This window comes from Oncorhynchus keta, chromosome 2 (assembly GCF_023373465.1).
Source record: "Oncorhynchus keta strain PuntledgeMale-10-30-2019 chromosome 2, Oket_V2, whole genome shotgun sequence".
Taxonomy (NCBI): Eukaryota; Metazoa; Chordata; class Actinopteri; order Salmoniformes; family Salmonidae; genus Oncorhynchus; species Oncorhynchus keta.
The window spans coordinates 23,211,018-23,231,395 of NC_068422.1; the positions used below are offsets into that span (position 1 = coordinate 23,211,018).

The 20,378-nt window shown below is 39.3% G+C and overlaps 2 protein-coding genes across 5 annotated transcripts in view; both read right to left on the minus strand.

Annotated features, from left to right (window-relative positions):
• Positions 1-90: 90 nt before the first annotated feature.
• LOC118398215 (mitochondrial pyruvate carrier 1) lies at positions 91-9,365 on the minus strand. Its single transcript, XM_035793342.2, has 5 exons — positions 9,151-9,365; positions 6,561-6,564; positions 6,097-6,193; positions 5,643-5,775; positions 91-608 (listed from the first exon to the last, which is right to left on the minus strand). The coding sequence occupies exons 1-5, from the start codon at positions 9,219-9,221 to the stop codon at positions 587-589; spliced, it is 327 nt and encodes a 108-aa protein (XP_035649235.1). The 5' UTR covers positions 9,222-9,365; the 3' UTR covers positions 91-586.
• Positions 9,366-11,872: 2,507 nt separating this feature from the next.
• LOC118398234 (ribosomal protein S6 kinase alpha-2) overlaps positions 11,873-20,378 on the minus strand; it is a 67,352-nt gene continuing 58,846 nt past the window's right edge. For all 4 annotated transcript variants that reach the window (XM_035793409.2, XM_035793386.2, XM_035793401.2 and 1 more), the window contains 8 exons: positions 20,095-20,220; positions 19,533-19,622; positions 19,103-19,261; positions 18,828-18,989; positions 17,043-17,119; positions 14,287-14,404; positions 13,970-14,107; positions 11,873-13,056 (listed from right to left, as the gene is read on the minus strand). In XM_035793409.2, coding sequence (XP_035649302.1) covers positions 12,931-13,056; positions 13,970-14,107; positions 14,287-14,404; positions 17,043-17,119; positions 18,828-18,989; positions 19,103-19,261; positions 19,533-19,622; positions 20,095-20,220 — 996 coding nt within the window. In that variant the 3' untranslated portion in view covers positions 11,873-12,930. The remainder of the gene's footprint in view (positions 13,057-13,969; positions 14,108-14,286; positions 14,405-17,042; positions 17,120-18,827; positions 18,990-19,102; positions 19,262-19,532; positions 19,623-20,094; positions 20,221-20,378) is intronic.

Genomic DNA, 20,378 nt, shown 5'->3' on the forward strand with positions numbered 1-20,378 from the left:
AATGTTCACTGATGCCTTTCATCAAGGTCATTCAGAATACAGCCTTCCTGGAAGAGTTCTCAGTCTTCATGAAGGTAAAAGTTCAGCCACTCAATGGATAGACAATTTATTAGATATTATGAGCGTGTAGTTTGATCAGTGTAAGAGGAAGTTTCATTTATGGGAAATAGATAACGGTTTATTCATTATCTTCAGAAATAACACTGCCATGGCAACACAACAGAGTACCACTTATATGGCCTGTACATTCTGATAAAGATTGTTATTGGTAGCTAATACATTTACCAAAATGAGGTCGTAACCTAGGGTGCATGTGTCACAGACCATCTCTTTAAAAGACATCTGTAAAAGGGCCTCTACAGACTCCATTTCATAAGTTTGTGCATGATACATGGTGCAAAATCAATCTATTCATTGACCTTATATACCTGAAGAAACAGACATGGTCTTCAACATAAGTTTAAACTTAATTAACCATTTTTAAGTTAAGAGTTTTACATAGGTATGCAATAAGATAAAATTGCCACACATATACAGCCAAACGACACTGGTTTCTAATTAAACTAAATATTCTGCAATTCCACCCCTAAGATGACTTCTTCTCCATGCTGGAAAGAAGGGGGGAAAAAAATCCATCAAAATTCCTATAGATACACATTCTGTAGAATAGCATTAAGTCTTAAATTATAACCAGTGACTATGATTCAATATCTATGTGGGTACAGTGTGTGTGTGTGTGTAATTAATACACACGCACAGTTGAAGTCAGAAGTTTACATACACTTTGGTTGGAGCCATTAAAACTCATTTTTCAACCACTCCACAAATTTCTTGTTAACAGACTTTAGTTTTGGCAAGTCGGTTAGGACATCTACTTTGTGCATGACACAAGTCATTTATTACAGAGATTATTTCACTTATAATTCACTGTATCACAACTCCAGTGGGTCAGCAGTTTACATACACTAAGTTGACTGTGCCTTTTAACAGCGTGGAAAATTCCAGAAAATGATGTCAATTAGCCTATTAGAAGCTTCTAAAGCCATGACATCATTTGAGTCAATTGGAGGTGTACCTGTGGATGCATTTCAAGGCCAACCATCAAACTCTTTGCTTGACATCATGGGAAAATCAAAAGAAATTCCCCCAAAATTGTAGACCTCCACAAGTCTGATTCATCCTTGGGATCAATTTCCAAACGTCTGAAGGTGCCACGTTCATCTGTACAAACAATAGTATGCAAGTATAAACACCATGGGATCACGCAGCCATCATACCACTCAGGAAGGAGACGCGTTGTCTCCTAGAGATGAACATACTTTGGTGCAAAAACTGCAAATCAATCCCAGAACAGCAAAGGTCCTTGTGAAGATGCTGGAGGAAACAGGTACAAAAGTATCTATATCCACAGTAAAACAAGTCCTATATCGACATAACCTAAAAGGGCAAGGAAGAAGCCACTGCTCCAAAACCGCCATAAAAAAGCCAGACTACAGTTTGCAACTGCACATGGGGACAAAGATCATACTTTTTGGAGAAATGTCCCCAGGTCTGATGAAACAAAAATAGAACTGTTTGGCCATAATGACCATCGTTATGTTTGGAGGAAAAAGGGGGAGGCTTGCAAGCCGAAGAACACCATCTCAACCGCGAAGCACACCATCTCAACCGTGAAGCACGGGGGTGGCAACATCATGTTGTGGGGGTGCTTTGCTGCAGGAGGGACTGGTGCACTTCATCATGAGGCAGGACAATTATGTGGATATATTGAAGCAACATCTCAAGACATCAGTCAGGAAGTTAAAGCTTGGTCGCAAATGGGTCTTCCAAATGGACAATGACCCCAAACAGACTTCTAAAGTTGTGGCAAAATGGCTTAAGGACAACAAAGTCGAGGTATTGGATTGGCCCCACAAAGCCTTGACCTTAATCCTATTTGTGAAAATTTGTGGGCAGAACTGAAAAAGCGTGTGCAAGCAAGGAGGACTACAAACCGGTCTCAGTTACACCAGCTATGTCAGGAGGAATGGGCCAAAAATTCACCCAACTTATTGTGGGAAACTTGTGGAAGGCTACCCGAAACCCGAAACATTTGACTCAATTTAAAGGCAATGCTACCAAATACTAATTGAGTGTATGTAAACTTCTGACCCACTGGGAATGTGATGAAAGAAATAAAAGCTGAAATAAATCACTATTATTCTGACATTTCATTCTTAAAATAAAGTGGTGATCCTAGCTGAACTAAGACAGAATTTTTACTAGGATTAAATGTCAGGAATTGTGAAAAACTGAGTTCAAACATATTTGGCTAAGGTGTATGTAAACTTCCAACATCAAATTGTATATATATATATATATATATATATTTTTTTTTAAAAGAGTGAAAGACTGAGACTGTAGTTAAGATGCTATCATGGATCAAATGAATGTCATAAAGTTCTGTGCTTCCATGTTGTACATGTTTTGTTAATTTGATGGTAACTTTCAACATGCTCTTGGATGGAGAAATCCCAAAAGACGTTTGGGCTTCAAGGCTGTAGCCTCCTTGAAATATCCGTCTATTATTCCCTAACAAGTGCCACAAAGAACCCATCTGAGCAGTGAATAAATCACATACAGCATCAGTCAGAACACACCTACTCATTCAAGGGTTTTTCTTAATTTAAAAAAACTATTTTCTACAGTGTAGAATAATAGTGAAGACATCAAAACTATGAAATAACACATATGGAACCATGTAGTAACCAAAAAAAAAAGTGTTAAACAAATCAAAATATATGTTATATTTGTGATTCTTCAATGCAGCCATCCTTTGCCGTGACAGCTTTGCACACGCTTGGCATTCTCTCAACCAGCTTCATGAGGTAGTCTCCTGGAATGCATTTCAATTAACAGGTGTACCTTCTTAAAAAGTTAATTTGTGGAATTTCTGTCCTTCTTAATGTCGGAGTCAATCAGTTATTGTAACAAGGTATTGTTGATTTAACTAGGCAAGTCAGTTAAGAACAAATTCTTATTTACAATAACGGCCTACCCCGGCCAAACCCTAACCGGGACGACACAAGGCCAACTATGCACCGCCCTATGGGACTTCAACCACAGCCGGTTGTGAAACAGCCTGGAATCGAACAAGGGTCTGTTGTGACGCCTCTAGCATTGAGATGCAGTGCCTTAGACTGCATACAGAAGATAGCACTATTTGGTAAAAGACCAAGTTAATATTATGGAAAGAACAGCTCAAAAAGAAAAGACATCATTACTTTAAGACATGAATGTCAGTCAATGCAGAAAATTTCAAAAAAGGTTTCTTCAAGTGCAGTTGCAAAAACCATGAAGTGCTATGATGATACTGGCTCTCATGAGGACCACCACAGGAAAAGAAGACCCAGAGATACCTCTGCTGCAGAGGATAAGTTCATTTGAGTTACCAGCCTCAGAAATCTGCAATTAACTGCACTTCAGATTGCAGCCCAAATAAACACTTCAGAGTTCAAGTAACAGACACATCAACTGTTCCCGAGGAGACTGCATGAATCAGGCATTTATGGTCAAATTGCCACAAAGAAACCACTACGAAAGAACACCAATAAGAAGAAGAGACTTGCTTGGGCCAAGAAACACGAGCAATGGACATTAGACCGGTGGAAATCTGTCCTTTGGTCTGATGATGATTTTTGGTTCGAGCCGCCACGTCTTTGTGAGACATGGAGTAGGTGAACAGATGAATTCCGCATGTGTGGTTCCCACTGTGAAGTATGGAGGTGGTGGTGTGATGGTGCTTTGTTAGTGACACGGTCAGTAATTTATTTAGAATTCAAGGCACACTTAACCAGCATGGCTACAACAGCATTCTGCAACAATACGCCATCCCATCTGATTTGCGCTTAGTGGGACTATCATTTGTTTTTCAACAGGTCAATAACCCAAAACACACCTCCAGGCTGTGTAAAGGCTATTTAACCTCTTGCTCCTACCTGGCACGCAGGCGTCCCATCTAGAGCTCTGGAAATGCAAATGCGCTACGCTAAATGCTAATAGTATTAGTTAAAACTCAAACGTTCATTAAAATACACATGCAGGGTATTGAATTAAAGCTACACTCGTTGTGAATCCAGGCAACAAGTCAGATTTTTAAAATGCTTTTCGGCGAAAGCATGAAAAGCTATTATCTGATAGCATGTAACACCCCAAAAGACCCGCAGGGGACGTAAACAAAATAATTAGCATAGTCGTCGCTACACAAACCGCACAAATAAAATATAAAACATTCATTACCTTTGACCATCTTCTTTGTTGGCACTCCTAGATGTCCCATAATCACTATTGGGTCTTTTTTTCGATTAAATCGGTCCATATATAGCCTAGATATTGATCTATGAAGACTGTGTGATAAACGGAAAAAAATAGCGTTTCATAACGTAACGTCATTTTTTTAAATTCAAGAAGTCGACGATAAACTTTCACAAAACACTTCGAAATACTTTTGTAATGCAACTTTAGGTATTAGTACACGTTAATAAGCAATAAAATTCATCAGGAGGCGATGTCAATTCTATAGGTGTCTGTCTCGAAAAAATGTCTTGGAGAGCTCGACCAAAACATCCGGTCGGAGACCGGAGGGAATCGATTCCCTTGATCCGGTTAGACCAAGAATCAATTGTGAATCAAATGACAAGACTCTAGACAACGTGTGGAAGCTGTAGGCAGTGCAACCTCGGCCTCATTTAATTCGATTCACTTTGAACAATTCCTTGAAGTCGCGGATGGATATTTATTTCCATTTTCAGTGATCAGATTTTCCTGCACTTTTCAATGAAACGCACGTTCTGTTATAGTCACAGCCGTGATTTAACCAGTTTTATAAACGTCTGAGTGTTTTCTATCCACACATACTAATCATATGCATATACTATATTCCTGGCCTGAGTAGCAGGGCGCTGAAATGTTGCGCGATTTTTAACAGAATGTTCGAAAAAGTAGAGGGTCGACTTAACAGGTTAACCAAGAATGAGAATGATGGAGTGCTGCATCAGATGACCTGGCCTCCACAATCACCCAACCTCAACCCAATTGAGATGGTTAGGGAGGAGTTGGAGTCAAGGAAAAGCAGCCAACAAGTGCTCAGCATATGTGGGAACTCCTTCAAGACTGTTGGAAAATCATTCCTCATGAAGCTGGTTGAGAGAATGCCAAGAGTGTGCAAAGCTGTCATCAAGGCAAAGGGTAGCTATTTGAAAAATCTCAAATATATTTTGAATTGTTTAACACTTTTTTTGGTTACTACATGATTCCATATGTGTTATTTCATAGTTTTGATGTCTTCAATATTATTCTACAATGTAGAAAATAGTAAAAAAAATAAAAAATTGTCAAAATAAAGAAAACCCTGTGATTGAGTATGTGTTCAAACATTTGACTGGTACTGTATGTATTTTTTAAATTTAACTAGGCAAGTCAGTTAAGAACACATTCTGATTTACAATGATGGCAAACACCGGTCAAAGCTGGACGACCCTGGGCCAATTGTGCGCCACCCTATGTTTAGGTTGTTGTACGGTGCTTTGTAACCAAAATGGAAATCAAAATGAGTTTGGCATTGAAATAAGCAACTCATGCAGTACAGTAAAATGTGAGCTTACTTGTATTTGATAAGTCGCGATCCTTGAATGAGCTGGGCTGTCTCATTGGTTAGGTGGCAAGCAAAGAGGAGCCAATTCCTTGGCTGAACTTTGTATGCAAACCTCATAAACAGGAGTGAGTAGCAGGTCAGAGCTGCCGGGGGGGGGGGCAACAACAAAGAACACTGAGTAAATAAGGACTTGAAACTTTATTCATATCTTTCAGACATCCTTATCAGGAAAAAAAGTAAATGTTCTTGCCTCGTGTCAGACTGCAGGAAAGGATTGTTGAAGTTCAAAGAATAATGTTAACCTGTTGGAATTCTACTTTATCAAAGCATGGAGTTATTCAACAAGCGTGAGACTGCTGCTGGTATTATAGTGAACAGGCGATCAATCCCTGGCAGAAAGTCCCTAAAGTTATAGCTAGATAAACAGCGGCAATTGTGTTGTGTCTGTTTTCCAATCGTCTCACCAAAGGTCATTCTGCCACTGATAATCTCAGGGCTTTTCTTCATGTCACTGATGGCAGCTATGGGCAGACCCCAGTTGGCCACAGGTCCCCAGAAGTGCTGGAATATAAGTAGAAAACAACATTTTAAGGAACAATTAATGTAGAGACCAACAAGGTTACTGTAAGGGTCAAATGTATTCAAGCTGCCATAGCAATTATACAGTCTTGCCAACTAACTACCTAAGAGAGGAGTCTATCTGCTATGTTCAATGAAGCCAAAACATTGCGATTTCTTTAGTATACAAAAAGCTCTGACAAAGGCCTTGAGGCCGATACGTAAAGCTAAATAAAGAGAAGTGATACTAACAAACGCAGTGTGTGGGGGTTTCTTCTTTTTTCCTCGTTAATCAATTGTTACCATGTACCAGTAACACAGATAGAGCAGATGTGCGAGTGCCTTTTGAGTAGACAAAAACAAAACTTACTGTGCTTATTTTGAACGTTCCCGGAAGGACACCAAGATGACAGACATAAGACAAAAGGAGTTTTTGTTAGGAGATATGCCTATACCTCAGGAAAACAACCAACACATCACATCATGCCTGACAAACTAATAATGCAGAGTTCAAGTCATGTCGGGAACTCGTGAATATGACCTTCCTACCAGGAAACATTGCATGTGAACGCCCCTCCAACTCATAATTACGACTAGGAAACTCCGGTATGATCTCTGGACCCCGATCGTTCCCACATGCTGAACTATGACGTCACGCATCACTGAAAATGGCCCCAAACATGGCCGTGTTTTCGGCTGTCAATGTTGAGAAAGGAAAGATGCAAGAACCAATCAAAGTTCCCAAGTTGTTCCTCTGATTACTCCGAAATGACATAAATGCAGCTTAATACTAATATAGGGCTGACATCACCAGCAACACATCAGCAGTAGGCTAGTTTGACAGCTAGCTCTCGAGAACCCAAGGGGGCCCACAAGGGCTTGCAGCCGCCAGCCCCCTTTTGGGTTTTCAGCTGAAGGTGTCCTGACACTCTGTTTTGAGGTTTAGAAACGTTAGAGCTGTAATATCAATTTTTTTGGGGCGACCCGACCAAATTCACATAGAAATGTGAGTTAAAGATGTGTCATTCTCACTGAAGTTGTAAATCAAATCGTATTGGTCACATACACGTGTTTAACACATGTTATTGCGGGTGTAGCGAAATGCTTGTGAATAATTTATATTTGCGCTATTTCTGTTTCCTGTCTTAAATTTTGTTTTTGTCTCTTACCCACCCACACCAGCTTCAAATACAAAATTTTAGGTTACTGAAAATTACTTCAGTGATTTGGAGGGTACAATGACTCTAGAAACTTGCTTGTTGTCACAAATCGAAATTAGGCAAACTATTAGAATTCTAGCAATCAGGAAATGGCGGAGTGATTTCTGCATATTGCACCTTTAATAATCCTTGCTTGTGATATGGTTTTGGAAAACTTAACTTTCATACCAACGAGAAACACTCTTTCAAATACAAAAGAGGTACAACACAGCCTCCAGCCGAGGTACCACACAACCTTACACCTTGCTCTAGCATTTCTATTGTGTTATATGCTCACCAGACTGGACTCGTCGCGTGTGCGAGCGTCACAAAATAAATTTTGAAATCCATGTTATTCAATTATTGCATCCATGTAACGACCCTGGGTTTATAAGTGCGACTCTGCCGCATGAGGATGCTTTTATGGCACAGTCGATAGAGCGCCGGGACCTGCTCCCTGCTGTTTCATTACAATACTATGAACGTTTGGATGCGATCACCATATAAGTTCAAAGATGAAAAGGCCAGGGAGGAGGAGAGACGACTAGAAATTATTCGGTTGGCCGTTTTATGTGTGGATTAATTGTCAGAGTAGAGGACCTTGTGCTTTTCAGGTAAAATAAACTCAGTGTTTATATCACAGGGCAAATTAGCTAGCAAGTGCACACTAACTAGCCATACATGTTGAATGTTTTTCGACCTGTCCCCAAATGAATGTCATTGGTTCATAGTTTGTTTTGACATTTTAACCTGCGTGTCGTGATCGCTTTTGGTGTAGGGGACCAAAATAAATGTATGCACGATAGCGCACGCGTGCTGCCGGTTTGGGTTCCGTGTTACTCTTGCCTGAAAACCCACGTTGAATTGCATATGGAACACTCATGACCTCTTCAAGTCAGAATGTAAAATAAAATTATATTTTAACATACTTTAACGGTTGACCGTGTGGTTGGTCCTTTTGGCGGTAAGAATGCGAGACAATATATCAATAGGAACGTATAATTACAACTCTTCAAAGCGCTGGTTGTGCATTCACATTTGATATCGCCTGAAACACTCGCACAAGATACAAAAATAAATCAAATACATGCATGCATGAGAATGCTGCATACTTGCCGAACTCGTGTTAACATGGTTCTGCACATGTTTCGGGTGACAGAAAACTGAACGCACTACCAGCGCTTTGAAAATGTGATGTAATTAAACTTTCAGGTGGATATATTGTCTCGTATTTCTACCGCCATAAGGACCAACCACATGGACAACCCGTACTTTAAAAATATGTTATTCAACATTCTGGTTTATAGAGGTCACGAGAGGAAACGTTCCGGATTCAAATTCCATGCAATTCAACGTCGGGTTTCAAATAGTGTTATCAGAGCACAGCTGGGTGCAACTTTGCTAAATTAAGTACGTTAAGTGCATCTTTTGTATTTGTACAATTCATTCTAACTCGTAAAAGTTAAGTTTGAAATGTTTCCCGTAAAAGGGTACGTGCAATGACCCAGCAATGTAATTAGGGTCATGACGACAAGGGCTAGCTTGAGTGATGCCAAAAACATTTAAGAACAAACGTCCTTCAGGCTGGACACAATATGTCCAAAAAAAAAACGTTAATGGTGGTAGTTACAATTTACAACTGACGTTAGCTCGAAACGTTTGATAATTAATTGCATTGCTATATTAGGTAGCTTGCTAACTTAGTTGATAAAGTAAGTTACTGTAACTAGCTATCTTCCAGATCTTGCAAATGTGTCATACCTCATGAGATACTCTCTGAACTCCTTGCTTTTAAGATGGTCAACAGCTTTACGTGCCAAAGTACCTGCCATGACTGTGGTGGTTAGCAGTGCAGAGGAAATTATAACTATGGGAATGTACACGCTATATAAATGCAGCTTAGCGTAGAGGACACTGGTGGTCACAGCTCGTCACCAAAACATATTTACGACCGTATCGCAATCACTCAGTTAGAACGGCTCTCATTGGTGTTGCTATGCAATCTCACGATTTCCGTTCTCGTGGTGATGACTCGCCTTTAACAAAGATCGTTTACAACTAAACCAAGATAGACCAAATCCTGTCGTTTCCAATGGGAACAAATGAGTCATAGTGGGCAGAACAAGCAAAGGAGGAGGGCAGAACCAAGCCGGAGCTAGCGAGATCCTATTGGCGCGTTCATCTGCATTTTTCCGTTTGGGAACGCCTACTCTGTGATGTGCGCGTGTGCAACTCAATTCACCTTTGCACTTTTTCGAAACAACGAGATTTTTAAACAACTTTTGCCACTGGTAAAGTCTGCAAAACTTTGTCCATTCTATGCATTAAATATTATAGTTTTGGGAACAGAAAACTGTATTGAAATCAAATGTTTCATCGATGAGAAAATGTGCAGAATGTCGGCTAAATTCCATCTCGTTCCATCTTCTCCCACTGCTGGCCAGTGGGTGAATATTTGGAAACCATATTTGGAAACGCCAAGCGGGTGCTTCACATTTAGGCATCTGGGGAAATATCTGTCTCATTTGTCTCTGTGCATCTACCTACTGAGATTGTGCCACGGATCCAGGATCAGCATCTTCTCTCTTGGTAGATTTATTTTTCATGATTTAATCTTTATTTAACTAGGTAAGTCAGTTAAGAACATATTCTTATTTACAATAACAGCCTAACCCGGACCACGCTGAGTCAGTTGTGTGTCGCCCTATGGGACTCCCAATCACATCCGGTTGTGATACATCCCAGGATCAAATCAGGGTCTGTAGTGACACCTTTAGCACTGAGATGCAGTGCCTTAGACCGCTGCGCCACTCGGGAGCCCAATACACATACTGCTCAAGAATAGTGGCTGAACTGGTTACACCACAATTCTCAGAAGGAGGTGTCCCTTTAGCTATCACTTACTGATTCAAACATATAGCTACCACCTTTACACATGTAGAACCAGGAAACAATGAGCATCTGTTGTAGACTGACCACACTTCCATTCAATTAGGCTTTGATCTAAACTGTTTGCATAGTATTATAATAATGAATAACATGCCATTTAGCAGAACATTTTATCCAAAGCAACGTACAGTAGTGCATGCATCACATTTTTTTTACGAGTGGCACCAGTGGAAGTCAAACCCACGACCCTTGTCACAAGCACCATGCTTTACAAACTGAGCCACACAGGACCACAAATTGTCAACCAACTGCCAAGAGTCAACGTGTGTATGCCTGACCCATATGCGATTTATGCTGCAATTCTGCATTTCATACTGGTCCTAACTGGACTATTTCTCTAATGGTTTCCAATAAGACATTGTGACCGCCCCCAGGTTCTCAGACACCAGTGAATAGTCAACCAAGAACAGCTGTCTCAGAGTCATCTTATAAGATAGGATGTACAGCTTGTGAAGGTAAGGAGGAAAACCTAAGAAAAACACTAAACCTGACAGTGTAAGAAGAACCATCATCTGCATGTGGTGCCAATCTCTAGCCTCGTATACCAGACTGACCAAATTGTTTCAGTCACTGTGTGTATGCCTGACCCAATCATCACAAAATATCAACACAAGTTTCTTCCACACTTGATTTATTTGTAAAATTTTGCCTATACAGTATGTACAGTCCTACGAGCACAGATACTAACACTCGCACTGACTTTACTAATAGCTACATTGAGGGAAATGTACTTACTATGACTGAGATATGTGGTTGCCCCACCTAGCGGTCTTAAGATGAATGCACTAACTAACTAAGTCACTCTGGATAAGAGCATCTGCTAAATGATTCAAATGTCAATGTAAATGTACTCGTTTCACAATGTTACTTTTTACTTGCCGGTTATGAGACAGTGTGTGCTCACTTGAGGGCTTTTTGACTGAACAACACAGAGCTGAAGACTCGTTGAATCAATTATCTTTGCAGAAGTACCTTCAGCATGCACAAAACACTTAAGATCTCTTTACATTGTGTATTTTAGTAGTTATTCAATGAAGCTTTGTGAAAACAGAAATTAAGGCTCACTGTGCAATCAGCTATAATGCTTTTCATTCTCTCTGCCCCAATTTAGCAAGTTGTACTATTCTAAAGGTAAGTCTGTAGTATTCACCCTATGTAACCTGTTTTGTCATATTGGTGTGTATCCCATATTCTTATTATGGAGCAACTAAAGCTCCATTGTGGGCTTAGGTTGATTGATAAACCATTCCTGAATCCTGTGTGCTTTCTACCTGTAATTCTATGATATCTCAATGTGTGAGTACACTGAATACTGTTGAGATTTCTTGTTTGTTTCACATAACTTCTTTACTACTTGACTTGCACATAAATCAGAAACAAAGGCATCCAAGGTGGCATTCTACTGTAGGTGTTTTTTGTTGTCCCTGTTCAAAATATGAACAATAAATGTAAATACTCATGTGGATTCATATCAGTTCCATACTGTTTAGGGATTAATTTTCTGAAAAAATAAGTAATTTTACAGACAGCAAAACAAGGTAATGCCGATAAAGGCAATGTATTTGCTAATACAACAAATACTTCCTTCCAAAAAGTAACTTCAGATCAGGTATAAAACACTTAAATCTGTTGTGTATGAAAAATAAAATAGACATTTACATAAATTAATACACAAAATAATGGATAATGTAGAAACAAATACATTTGTTTGATCAAATAACTTAAATAAGTCACATTTAAAATAAATAACTTACATTGGCAATGTATAAATGGGTCTTTTCAGTAAACCCTCCAAACACACAGAATGCTGTTAGAAATTGCCAAAACTATCAAAAGCATCCAAAATAATGCTCACTAGATTTTTACAGAAAATAAATATAGTAGACTACAGTATACCAAACCTTATGAACCAACCTGAAAATCAACAACAGATGCATACATATACTCTTTGTGGTCATTTAGCCATTTCAGTTTTTGTTACAAAAATGTACCAACGTATCCTTAGCAGCTGTAGCTGAACATTTCCAACAATCTGTCAGCAATTACTCTCCCAGATGAAGAATAATAAAAGTAACACTCCAACATGCCAGAGAAAAATACAGATGTCCGATGTTAAATCCCGTAAATGTAGTCAGTTATATGTAGTTATAAACTGTTCTCAACTTCTCTGTCACAGCCTTTATGAGTGTCAACTTGAGGTTCTATAAGATTACTTGGTCTCCTAGATAATATATGAAACATACTCTTCACAATACAAAGGTGTCAAATAATTTAATAGTAGCAGATGGCACCTAAAGGAAAAGGCAAATATGAATGAATAAAATATATGAACATTTGAACATCATTCTGGTTGGTCTTTTAATACCACCATTTGTTTCTAGTGCATCTAAAATCCGTAAAGATTTATTTCTTAGTGCAACAACCGGATGTATCTTCTCTACATTTTTTTCTTCTTCTGATAAGTTGCTCCTCCTTGCTCCCACTACTGTGGACTTCCTGGTATTTTGGACGGGCACTTAAACCAGTGTCTGATGAAAGTCATTGCACTTTGACCCCTTTTCAAGCTCTGTCCCCGAATCATCTATGAGGGTGCTATAAACCAGTGGATGTGAGTCTCTTCATTCCTCTTCTCTGCGCCAAACTTGAAGACTCCACAGGCTCCAGCTTTGGGGCCAGAGGCAAACGACTCAAAGCCAAGTATGTTGCAGCCATTGCACCCTAGAATGACAGAGAAAAACATCTTTAAATTATATAAAGATGGAAAAATTGCTCTGGGAATAAAAACGGCATATTTAAAGGCCGAGTACAGTCAAAAACAGGATGTATCTGCGTTTTATTTCCATACTATGAGATTGGAATAATACTGTGAAATTTCTGATAATGTTCTTTCAGCGTAAGAGCTGTCTGAAAAGACGGCCTGAAATTTCTGCCTGTTTTGGTGGGATAGAGTTTTTGCCCAGCTGGTGATATCCTCAGGCAGTAAATTAGTTAATAGACCAATATGAAAGAGCATTCCAAACCTCTCTGCCAATAACAGCTCATTCTCAGTTTTCACCTCACCACTCAGACCATTCCCAGACAGACTTAGCTAAATTCTTATTTGAGAAATTGCTAAGTAGCTATTATTTGACCATTTTAATTGAACAGAATCCCAGTAAGGTATTTAATTGCTATCCAGAAATAATTTGATATTGAGATTTTTTTTAAAGGCTGCATTGGGCAAAGCAAGCACAGTATGTGAAACTTTGAGCAGGTTTCAAATGACTTTTATTGACACAGAGAAGAACGCAAAAGGTCTACGTGTAATGGCAGATCTGTACACGGGGTGGCAGTAGAATGTCAGTGAACACAAAAATGGCATTTCTACAGAGGACAAATTAATTTGTGAGACCTTTCATAAATCAGTGAGCTTTAGCAGGCAAAAAATGCTTGTGATGCTAAAAAATAACTATCACAATTAGCTAACATAATTTGCTCAGGGTCAAATCGACTAGCCTGGTCAATCAGTCAAACTGCTGGGCTGAAGTGAAACAATGTGGTCAGTCTGGTATACGAGGCTAGAGATTGGCACAACATGATGGTGCTTCTTACACTGTCAGGTTTAGTGTTTTTCTTAGGTTTTCCTCCTTACCTTCACAAGCTGTACATCTTGTCTGATGAGCTGACTCTGAGACAGCTGTTCTCGGTTGACTATCCACTGGTGTCTGAGAACCTGGGGGGCCGTCAGCCGTTGGTGTGGATCCACATGGAGCATCTTAGTTACAATGTCCTATCGGAACCCAATAAAGAAATAGTCCAGTTAGGACTAGAATGAAATGCAGCGTTGCAGCTAAACAAATGTGGATGGGATTTTATTTCAGACTATCATGTACAACGGTTGGATGTGAATTGCATTTATTAATCAAATTCAACAGTGATGTGTCATTAATAAAAGCCAAGTAAACTCACCTTTGCAGCATCAGAAACTGTATCCCAGTTTCCTCCGATGAGGGCATATTTTCCACTACCAATGCGAGCCACTATTTCCTCCGGGGTGTCATTAGGACCATTGGCAAAAGGGGTGAAGCTGTAAGCACAAGTGTGGGGAAGGGCAAAACAATCAAACACTTTTCAATAATACTTTAGGTAATGGAGTTAACCTTTTTCACCCTGCTTTACCGTAATGAATGTGCTTTCCTGTTGCACAAATAATTATGTATCTGGGGGTCTTATTTCTTTTAGTATCTCAAATCAAAATCAAATTTAATTGGTCACGTACACAGTTTAGCATATGTTATAGAGGGTGTAGCAAAATGCTTGTGTTACTAGCTCCTAATAGTGCAGTAAAATGTCAAACAAGTAGGGCTACACAAATAAAATAAAAAACGATATTTCAGAACGAATCCAATTAACACTATCAGTAATCCAAATGCAATCTATGCATATATACACCAGAAATAAATATACTAAGAATGATATGTACAGCAGTAGATATAATTGTTATAGTGCTTTCAGAAAGTATTCAACCCTCTTGACTTTTTCCACATTTTGTTCTGCCATAGCCTGAATTTAAATTGAGATGTTGTGTCACTGATCTACACATAATGTTAAAGTAGAAATTTGTATGTAGAATTTTTTTACAAATGAATTACAAATGAAAAGTTGAAATGTCACGAGTCATGAATATTCAATGTCATGAGTATTCAAACCGTTTGTTATGACAAGCCTAAATAAGTTCAGGAGTAAAAATTTGCTTAACAAGTCACATAATACGTTTCATAGACTCACTCTGTGTGCAATAATAGAGGTTAACATGATTTTCAAATTACTACCCCATCTCCGTACACCACACATACAATTCTCTGTAAGGTCCCTCAGTCGAGTAGTGAATTTCAAGCATAGATTCAACTACAAAGACCAGGGACGTTTCCAATGCCTCGCAAAGAAGGACACCTATTGGTAGATGGTTACAAATAAAAGAGCAGACACTGAATATCCCTTTGAGCATGGTGAAGAAATGAATTACACTTTAGATAGTGACTGGGTGTAATGATACACTATGACGATACAGGCGTATGTACTAACTCAGTTTCTGGAGAGGAAAGAAACCGCTCAGGGATTTCACCATGAGGCCAATGGTGACATTAAAACAGTTCAAGTATAAATGGTTGTGATAGGAGAAAACTGAGGATGGATGAAGAACATTGTAGTTACTCCACAATACTAAACTAAATGACAGTGAAAAGAAGGGAGCCTATACGGAATACAAATATTCCAAAACATGCATCCTGTTTGCAATAAGGCACTAAAGTAATACTGCAAAATATGAGACAAAGAAACAACATTTTTGTCCTGAATACAAAGCCTTATGCTTGGGGCAAATCCAACACATCACTGAGTAACACTATTTATATTTCCAAGCATGGTGGTGGCTGCATCATGTTATAGATACGCTTTTCATCGATAAGGACTGGGGGGTTTCAGGATAAAAATAAACATAATAGAGCTAAGTTCAGGAAAAATCCTAGAGGTCAACCTGGTTCCGTCTGCTTTCCAACAGAGACAGGGAGAAAAGTTCACCTAAAACTCAAGGCCAAATATACACTGGAGTTGCTTACAAAGACGGCATTGAATGTTCCTGAGTGGCCCAGTTACAGTTTTGACTTAAATCAGATTTATAATCTATGGCAAAACCTGAAAATATCTGTTTAGCAATGACCAACAACCAACTTGACAGAGCATGAAGAGTTTTAAAAATAATAATAATAATAATAATAATGTACAATCCAGGTGAGCTAAGCTTTAGGAGATTTACCCCAAAAGACTCACAGCTGTAATCTCTGCAAATTATTATTTGTCATTTCTTTTTTATAATTTTTCTTCAACTTTTCTTAAATTACAATTAAATACATTTTAATCCCACGTTGTAACACAACAAAATGTGGAAAAAGGGGGTTGAATACTTTCTGAAGGCACTGTATTAGCTATGTCAAGAATCCAGTATAAATACGCGTTGTGTATAAAAAGTGTAAAAAACAATGTAATGTACAGTGGTAGATACAGTAGGTCAGAATGAGCTATGTTGAGAATACAGTATACACACACCGTGTGGAAAAACAGTATAAAAGAAACAGCAAGTGTCCAGTGTTTAATGTCTCTATACACATGGGACAGCAGCGTTGGCTGTTGGTGTGTGTGAGTGTGCGTGTCTTTGAGTATGGGCTATATGTGAGGTGCTATTTTTAGGCCATTTCTCCAATACCCTTATTGAGCTAAAAATAATAATAATGGCATCTAAACACTGTTTGACATCTATGAAAGAATTCTGCTTTTTTTTCTAATGCCCTGATTACAGAGATTTAAAACATGAGCCAGGCTGGGACACAGGCTGGGACATTAAATTGTCAGAGCAGGTCCTGAGAGATTTGGCATTGTGCAGAGTACAATTAAAATTACTCTACCGCAGACTCAACCTCAGCTTAGAAAGTAATCCGTCGTCCACTGTCCCTCTCACCGTTCCAAAAATGAGTCCCGAATCAGTGGTTGCCAGGAGAGCTAGCACAGTCCAGAATTCATTGTTTTTTGTTTGTTACTGCGAAACTGGTTTAGCCAGATTTCTAGCAAAGGTAAACTGTCACGTAGCAAAGGGAAATTCGGATATAAATGGTCTGACCCTGCGTGTTCAGTCTTCTTGAGGTTTAAATAAACCAGTGAATTAGGATTACCCTGCGAGCATAGTGTAGAGTAGGATTCCCAAACTCCAGATGTCACAAGCAGCATCATACCCCTGCTTCTTCAGGACCTATGAAAGACATGAAGAATCTGTGTCATATCACAATATAGAGATACAGTGCCTTGCGAAAGTATTCGGCCCCCTTGAACTTTGCGACCTTTTGCCACATTTCAGGCTTCAAACATAAAGATATAAAACTGTATTTTTTTGTGAAGAATCAACAACAAGTGGGACACAATCATGAAGTGGAATGACATTTATTGGATATTTCAAACTTTTTGAACAAATCAAAAACTGAAAAATTGGGCGTGCAAAATTATTCAGCCCCCTTAAGTTAATACTTTGTAGCGCCACCTTTTGCTGCGATTACAGCTGTAAGTCGCTTGGGGTATGTCTCTATCAGTTTTGCACACATTCTTTCCCATTCCTCCTTGCAAAACAGCTCAAGCTCAGTGAGGTTGGACGGAGAGCATTTTTGAACAGCAGTTTTCAGTTCTTTCCACAGATTCTCGATTGGATTCAGGTCTAGACTTTGACTTGGCCATTCTAACACCTGGATATGTTTATTTTTGAACCATTCCATTGTAGATTTTGCTTTATGTTTTGGATCATTGTCTTGTTGGAAGACAAATCTCCGTCCCAGTCTCAGGTCTTTTGCAGACTCCATCAGGTTCTTCCAGAATGGTCCTGTATTTGGCTCCATCCATCTTCCCATCAATTTTAACCATCTTCCCTGTCCCTGCTGAAGAAAAGCAGGCCCAAACCATGATGCTGCCACCACCATGTTTGACAGTGGGGATGGTGTGTTCAGGGTGATGGGCTGTGTTGCTTTTACGCCAAACATAACGTTTTGCATTGTTGCCAAAAAGTTCAATTTTGGTTTCATCTGACCAGAGCACCTTCTTCCACATGTTTGGTGTGTCTCCCAGGTGGCTTGTGGCAAACTTTAAACGACACTTTTTATGGATATCTTTAAGAAATGGCTTTCTTCTTGCCACTCTTCCATAAAGGCCAGATTTGTGCAATATACGACTGATTGTTGTCCTATGGACAGAGTCTCCCACCTCAGCTTTAGATCTCTGCAGTTCATCCAGAGTGATCATGGGCCTCTTGGCTGCATCTCTGATCAGTCTTCTCCTTGTATGAGCTGAAAGTTTAGAGGGACGGCCAGGTCTTGGTAGATTTGCAGTGGTCTGATACTCCTTCCATTTCAATATTATCGCTTGCACAGTGCTCCTTGGGATGTTTAAAGCTTGGGAAATCTTTTTGTATCCAAATCCGGCTTTAAACTTCTTCACAACAGTATCTCAGACCTGCCTGGTGTGTTCCTTGTTCTTCATGATGCTCTCTGCGCTTTTAACGGACCTCAGACTATCACAGTGCAGGTGCATTTATACGGAGACTTGATTACACACAGGTGGATTGTATTTATCATCATTAGTCATTTAGGTCAACATTGGATCATTCAGAGATCCTCACTGAACTTCTGGAGAGAGTTTGCTGCACTGAAAGTAAAGGGTCTGAATAATTTTGCACACCCAATTTTTCAGTTTTTGATTTGTTAAAAAAGTTTGAAATATCCAATAAATGTCGTTCCACTTCATGATTATGTCCCACTTGTTGTTGATTCTTCACAAAAAAATACAGTTTTATATCTTTATGTTTGAAGCCTGAAATGTGGCAAAAGGTCGCAAAGTTCAAGGGGGCCGAATACTTTCACAAGGCACTGTTGATATAGCACTTGAAATAAATAAGAGCTGATCAAACCACTCCTTACCTCAGGAGCCACAAAGTTTGCTGTGTAACAGGGCGTCATGAGGAGACCATTTTCTGCCCTTAATTGTTTGGCGAACCCAAAATCACAAATTCGGATCGATTCCGGATCTCCCGTTTCATCCACATAGAGGATGTTGCTTGGTTTAAGGTCACGATGTACAACCTATGACAAAATCAATAAAATAAATTGCCAGTATGAATATGTCCTAGCTAGGAGCACTACTCCTTTCACTTTGATACAGATTTTAGTTGGACATATACATTCATGATACTGACCCCCTGTGAGTGAAGGTACTCCACTGTCTTGGTAATAGTGCAGAGCACAGCAGAGGTCTCTCGCTCAGAGAAACTCTTCTGATGGAGGATTCTGTCCAGCAGCTCTCCACCTCTCATCAGCTCCATCACAAGGTACACATACTTCCCATCGTCATAGACCTAGGGGCCAAAAAGACAGTTTAATACCACATGGAGTTATTTATGAACCAAGAGTACATTAGTCTAGTCCTCAGAGCTCACAAAAAATGGCTAGTGAAAATCTAATAGAGATACAAATGGACAAGAGAAGATGCAGTCAAATATGATGGTCAGTGAAAACTCAAGTTTGCAGGACACATTTTTCATTAGTCATGCAAACTAACAAGGTTCTCTGTCCTTATGGAGGGCTTTCAGCATGCGCATGTGTTTGAGTCATTGAATGATTACTTACATCCTTCATCGTGATAATGTTTGGATGCTGCCCATATCTCAACAGAATCTCAATTTCCTCAGATGGATCTTTTTTGGCTCTGTCGATGATCTGAAAGACACACCACACCCCCTGTTAGATTAGAACTGTTTCTTAAATTTAATTTATTTAGCAGACGCTCTTATCCAGCGACTTACAGTAGTGCATACATATTCGTACTGGTCCCCCTGCTTGGTATCCTCTTACGATAAAATGTGTGACAGAGCATCATCTGCACAAAATACAGAATCATTGTCGATGCATGAACCATCCTGACAGAGACTATATTATAGTTGAAAGGCTTTTAGTTGTTCCAGGATTCAAGGAAGTGAAATGTGTAAACTACATACAGTATATCACAAAGCTACTATAATTAAAGATTATATATAATTCTGGAATCCTTGTACTGATCGTAACGTCCCCTTGCTGCGTATGATGCTGATTCTTATAACTGATTGGCCGTGAAAATAATTTCTCTCCAAGAATGATGAAGTACCTATAAAAAATATTCCTCTTAAAAAATCTACCTATACGGTTCACTTACTTTGACAGCATATTCTACACTGGTGATTTTGTGGATGCAGCGTTTGCAGACGGAGTACGCCCCCAAGCCCACATCCTCCTTCATCTCATACCCATCAGTGAAATGGATGTTGGTCCCATGAAGTTGCTGAAATGACAAACATACCCAGGCATCATGAAAACATTTAAGCCTCTGCTCATATTTATGCTCTAAGCTTGTCATCTGATTTCCTTACTATTCGCTCATGTCATAATCCTGCTCAGGCAGACTAGAGAATCCATCAGTCTTCCTATAATCCTCAGACA

Excerpts from the sequence above, each read along its gene's own strand:
- LOC118398215 (XM_035793342.2), bottom strand. The coding sequence starts at position 9,221 with ATGGCAGGTACTTTGGCACGTAAAGCTGTTGACCATCTTAAAAGCAAG. Across the intron at positions 5,776-6,096 it reads CAGTGGCAGAATGACCTTTG|CTCTGACCTGCTACTCACTC; the intron begins GTGAGACGATTG and ends CCCCCCCGGCAG. Across the intron at positions 609-5,642 it reads TCGCGACTTATCAAATACAA|CATGGAGAAGAAGTCATCTT; the intron begins GTAAGCTCACAT and ends CCTTCTTTCCAG.